The sequence below is a fragment of the Microplitis mediator genome, chromosome 8, assembly GCF_029852145.1.
Source record: "Microplitis mediator isolate UGA2020A chromosome 8, iyMicMedi2.1, whole genome shotgun sequence".
In the NCBI taxonomy this organism is placed as follows: Eukaryota; Metazoa; Arthropoda; class Insecta; order Hymenoptera; family Braconidae; genus Microplitis; species Microplitis mediator.
In genome coordinates this window covers 19,042,217-19,048,192 of record NC_079976.1, presented here as the reverse complement: position 1 = coordinate 19,048,192, position 5,976 = coordinate 19,042,217, and the positions used below count along the sequence as shown (strand labels likewise).

Genomic DNA, 5,976 nt, shown 5'->3' with positions numbered 1-5,976 from the left:
GTCGACCAATGAGAAAATTAGAGAACGACGCTAACGAGATTTCAGCCAATAGGAAAAATCCACGTAGCTCGTTGAGATCTTAAGCCAATGAGTGCGTTTCATGTCGCAACTCTTTTATTTAAAGTTGGAACTAATTATTCAAAAGATGGAATTTCCTATTGGTTGAGATCTCGCGCGTAAGTTTGAATTAGCGATGGTGCCGCCGACCTATTGGTGCGGCTCGGCGTTCTCAGGTGAAGGCGAAATGGGTCTTGACTGAACATTCTCCCCAGCGCTGGCGACGGTGTCGACAGGATTGTCATCTGGAGAGTGAACTGGCAGCACGCACAGTTTAGCGATTGGTCGAACAAGTTCAGTTGTAGCGGTCTTCAGGGTGACTACTCGAGTCAACCCATCTCGTCCTGGATGTAGAGCGAGTACTCTAGCGAGTGGCCATTTTGATGGTGGGAACCTCTCATCAGTCAGCAGGACTAATGAGCCCACTTTGATAACATTAGATGGATGATGCCACTTAGAGATAGATTGGTGTCGTTGTAAGTACTCAGACGACCATCTAGTCCAAAATGTCTGGAACATTTGTTGTAATTGTTGCCAGCGTGACAACGTAGCGGTATTGTTTTCCAGTAGCGAGGGTCCTGGTACAGCGATTAGCGGTTCTCCGATGAGAAAGTGTCCAGGAGTCAAAGCGGTTAAGTCTGCAGGATCTTCTGATAGCGGAGCGATTGGTCTTGAGTTGAGCACAGCTTCAATCTGTGTTAGCACTGTAGCGAGTTGGTCGTAAGTCAATAGCGATTCACCAATAGTTCGAATAAGATGGAACTTGATTGACTTGACGGCTGCTTCCCACTTGCCACCAAAGTGGGGAGCACTTGGCGGGTTGAACTTCCAGTCTGTGCCATCTGTAGCGAGTAAATACTGAAGTTCCCTTAGCTGTTTTGATCCTGCTGCGAATTCTCTCTTTAGCGTGGCGTCTGCTCCTACAAAATTTGTACCACAGTCCGAGTATAGGGTACTGCAGGCGCCTCTCCTACTAGTGAATCTTCGGAATGCTGCGACGAAAGCGTCAGTGGAATAGTCGGTGACAATTTCGATATGTATAGCGGACGTAGCGAGACATACAAAAACAGCGATCCAACCTTTATAGGTTTTCGCACCTCGACCTTGAAATGTCTTCAGTGTTACTGGCCCAGCGTAGTCTATTCCAGTGTGCAAGAATGCTTTAGATGGTCTTACACGAGCGGATGGCAATTGTCCCATTAGTTGTTGTGCACGAACACCTCTATGTCTCGTGCACACGACGCAGCGAAGAATATGAGACCTGACTGGAACGCGCCCACCTTCTATCCAGACAGATCTCCGTAGATCAGCGAGTGTCAATTGAGTTCCCCCATGGAATGTCTTTTGATGCGAATGTTCTATCAGTAGCGTACTTAGTCGTGATGATCGTGGTAAAATAGCTGGATTTTTTTGATCATCATCCAGTAGCGAATTCTTCAAGCGACCGCCGACTCTGAGTACTCCATTGTAGTCGACGTAGGGAATCAATTTAGCGAGACGATGGTTTCGATGTAGAGAATCACCATCTTTCAGTAGTTTCAGCTCTTGCGAATAGTACTGACTTTGCGTATACTTGATCAGCAAAATCTTAGCGAGTTCCAGGTCAACTGTAGAGAGTGGTGTGGCCAGTGTGGACTGTGGCACTTTTTTAAATTTAGCGATGGCACGAAGGCAGATTCCAAGCGTGCGAAGTAGTGGTGACAACTTAGAGAATTTATCCAATAGCGTGTGTAGCGGGTGTGAATCTGCCTTGTAGATGGTAAAAACTAAACCTGGACGTTCTTCAAGATGTGATACCGTCTGAGTAGGGATGTCAAAAGATGGCCAGTTTTCTTTTGATTGACTGAGCCACTTAGGTCCCGTCCACCATAGCGAATGCTGTTCTAGTTTGGCTGCTGTTAAACCTCTTGAAGCGCAGTCAGCTGGGTTAAGTTTCCCAGGAACAAAATCCCAGTTGACACTTGGTAGCGATTCTTGTATCTTGGTAACTCTGTTGCGAATGTAGACTTTCCATCTAGCGGGGTTGTTTCGTATCCACGTTAAGGATACAGCGGAGTCTGTCCACATGAAAATTGGTACATTTTCAAGCTTCAAGACCTTCTTGATGTAGAGTACCAGTTGAGCGAGTAAGACAGCGGCGTTGAGCTCCATTCTTGGTATTGAAATTGGTTTCAGTGGTGCAACTTGTGTTTTGGCACACACTAGCGAAATATTGGAGCTTCCTGTAGCGTCAGTAACTTTTAAATATACGACAGCAGCCATAGCGAGTTGAGAAGCGTCAGAGAATCCATGTAGTTCAATTGATACACCAGTTCTTACATGATTCCAGCGAGGTATCTGAATCTTCGAGATCTGATGTAGTTCATCTCGAAACAAATTCCATTCTTGAAGAAGCAACGGTGATAGCGTAGCATCCCAATCGAAGTTCTGCAGCCATAGCTTCTGCATGAACATCTTGGCTCTTACGATGATAGGTGCCAAAAACCCAAGCGGGTCGAACAAGCGAGCAATTTCTGATAAAATTGTGCGTTTAGTAGTTGGCGATGCTTCTGGTAGCGAATAACCAAACTGGAATTTATCTTGAGTAGAATTCCAGGTTAGCCCGAGCACTTTTACTGTAGTATCCCCAAGTTCTCGTGGTGTATCTTCTTGGGTTTCAACTGGAGCGACTTGAGACAGTAATTCTGTTGAATTACTTGCCCATTTTGCAAGCGGGAAGCATCCTGCGGCACACATATTTTTTGTGTCGAGAGCAACTTGAATTGCCTCAGCGAGTTCATCTGCGCCTCCATAGATGTCATCAACGTAGCGGGTGTTCGTCAGCGGTTCAACAGCTTTTGGAAATTTCTTTCCTTCATCTTCAGCGAGTTGTAAAAGTGCTCTTCCAGCGAGATATGGAGCTGATGTTGTTCCATATGTAACCGTAGCGAGTGCAAATACTGTTGGTAGGTCCTCTTCGTCAAACCAGAGTATGCACTGTAGATGATGATCTTCCTTGTCAACTGCAATCTGACGAAACATCTTAGTCACGTCAGTAGCGAATAGATAGCGGTGACAGCGAATTCGAATCAGTACATCACTGATGTCAACTTGAATCTTGGGGCCCACATGGAGTATCTCGTTGATGGATACGCCTGATGTCGTTTTCCATGACCCATTGAATACCACCCTGAGCTTGGTGGTAGTGCTCTGTTCTTTGAGTACCCCATGATGAGGTAACATGTAGCTATTTGGTGGTAACTCCTTTAATTTTACGCGTCTCATGTGTCCCAAGTCTTCATATTCCTTCAGGAAGTCGTAGTATAGCTTCTTGTAGATTGGATCTTTGTCCAGACGTTTGCGAAGACGAAGTAAAGCGTATTGCGCAGCTCGTAGCGAGTCACCCAGTTGACTTGGAGAGGATTTAAGCGGCAAGCGAACGACATATCGACCATCAGTCTGTCTGTAGTGTGTTTTTACAAAGTGTTGTTCACACTTTTCCTCATCTTCATTGTAGTGTATAGCGAATTCTGTCTGTGGTTCTTCTTGGTACCAAAACTTGCTCAGCAAGTCTTGTAGTTGATCATCAACAGTGACATGATGACCATAAGCTGTCAATTTAGATGTAGCGGTGTCCACAGATCCATAGATGATCCAGCCAAGCGTCGTTGACTGAGCGATTGGGTCATTGTCATTACCCTTCCTTATTTTAGCGTTGATTATGTGTGCAGCTGGTGCTGCACCCAGAATGATGTCAATAGGTCGAGATGTTAAGAAGTCTGGATCAGCGAGTTGTAGACCGTTTATGTGCGGCCATTTCTTGTTGGTTAGCGTGAATGACGGCAAGTTCACCGTCAATAGAGCAAGCACATGAGCTTGGATAGTAATAGAAGCGGAACTATGTAGCGAATGCAGCGACACCTGGCATGATCCAAGTGAGTGTCCAGCTGACACATTACCAATCCCTCGTAATGGTATAGCTGCCTTGTTTAGCGGTACATCCAACTTCTTAATTAGCGAATGCGTCACAAAGGATAACTCTGATCCTTGATCAATAAGTACACGGGCAGTACATGTACTTCCTGATAGCGAATTCAACTTAACAATTGCGGTAGCGAGTAATACATTGAGCGAATGAGCTGAAAGCAGACTAGGTTAGCGAATGCAAAACAAAAGTTACCAAAACTGGAACTATTTGTTACCTGGAGTCGGTACGGCAGGTTCCTGTACCGATTTAGCGGCAGTCTCATCAATGTGCGTTGACGTGTGATGCGGCTTCTGACAGTGTTGGCATCTCTGCTCAGTCTTGCAGTCAGCGAAGCGGTGGCGTCCCAAGCAGTTGTAGCACAGCCGGTAGTGATAAACTATCATCTTCCGGTTTTGTGGCGTTGCTTGCTGGTAGGTTGGGCAAAACAGCACGAAGTGCTTTTGCTTACAAATCGGACACAGTCCTGGTTCACTCGTTTTCTCTTTCGGAGTGAAAGCGTTGTAACTAGCGCCTCCTCTCGATGTAGATGCATTAGAGGGGGTAGCGGATTTACTTGTGGCGCCTCCTGTCTTGCCAGTAGCGGCAGACCTAGAGTAAGTTCGTGATGCTGGTGGTCTTTCCGTGGCTGGTTTTAATTGAGCTGAGGTGGATACAGTGGCTCCAATTTCCGAATTTTCCCACGCACGAACCTTTGCTTTCAGCATATCGTGGAGTTGCTTGTACGTGGGAAATTCATTGGACAACCCAAGCGATGACATCCAGTCCACTCTCAAGTCTGATGGCAGACAACGAACTGTTAGCCGAATTAGGAATGGGTCCAACTCACCGATTGGGATTCCCAAGGCCGTAATAGCGTCCAGCGATTTTTTGTTGGCGAGTAACAGCGCGTCCAGATCAGCAGCGGAGTGAGTAGTGAGCGGTTGACGATCCAACAAATCGTCGATATGCATATCGAGCAATCGACGTGGATTTGTGTAGCGAGTATTCAATAAGTCCCAAGCGGGCTGGAACGCGTCATCAGTTATGGGTAGGTTAGCGAGTAACGAAGCGGCTTCACCTTTGACCTGAGTTTTCAAGTAATGCATCTTTTGTGAGCCGGTAAGCGAATCTTCGTGTATGACGAGAGAGGTGAACAAGTCCTTGAACGAGTCCCACTCGTCATATGAGCCCTGGAACGTTGGTAATTTTATTTGCGGCAAGTTGGATTTATGAGCACCTCCAAAATAAGCAGTTTGATCTGGATTAACCGCATGGGCATCATGAGCGGGTTCTGGAGCCGGTCGTGCGGCACTAAGTCGAACTCGAAGTAACGTATAAGTCTCACTAGCGGTTCGGAAAGCATTGCCAGTATGATACTCATTCTGGATGATCTCAGGTACGTCCTCATATAGCCTCTCATGAGTTGTGTTGAAGCGGGTCCACAAATCATTGAGGATAGCGAGTTCGGCATCAATAGCGGGTGCACCTTGGGTAGCGAGAATGGCGTCGGTCAAGCGAGTAGACATGTTGCGCATCGTATCGATGCGTTGCATTTGGAGAGCGACTTGGGCTTCAGCGGCCATCTTGATTTAACGTAGCACACAAAATGGACGCGGTAAGTGAAAACCGACGCTAAGTTTTCGATCTTGAAAATCCTAAGAGTCTTAATTACACCGGTGTGTAATTTTGATCACCACGGGCAGCACTCTAGCAGTGCTCAGCAATGCCCACGGCACTTAGCGATTTCACTGCACAAAAAACTGATCACTCACTTTTTTCTCACAATTTTTTAGATGTTTTAATTTGTGATAATTTTTGATTGTAAAAATCCACACCAGATCCGGCTCGAAGGACCAAAATATAAAATTAGCGATTAATACTAGAGGATGTACTAATTGGATCTGGTGCAGGTGTTGGTGATTTTAACAATCAAAAATTACTCAAGATTTATAAAATATAAATTATAGATTTAT

General features: G+C 45.8%; 1 protein-coding gene across 1 annotated transcript; it reads right to left on the bottom strand.

Moving 5' to 3' along the window:
• Positions 1–207: 207 nt before the first annotated feature.
• LOC130673884 (uncharacterized) lies at positions 208–5,586 on the bottom strand. The gene is made up of 2 exons (XM_057479098.1): positions 4,239–5,586; positions 208–4,118 (listed from the first exon to the last, which is right to left on the bottom strand). The coding sequence occupies exons 1-2, from the start codon at positions 5,584–5,586 to the stop codon at positions 208–210; spliced, it is 5,259 nt and encodes a 1,752-aa protein (XP_057335081.1).
• Positions 5,587–5,976: the final 390 nt, after the last annotated feature.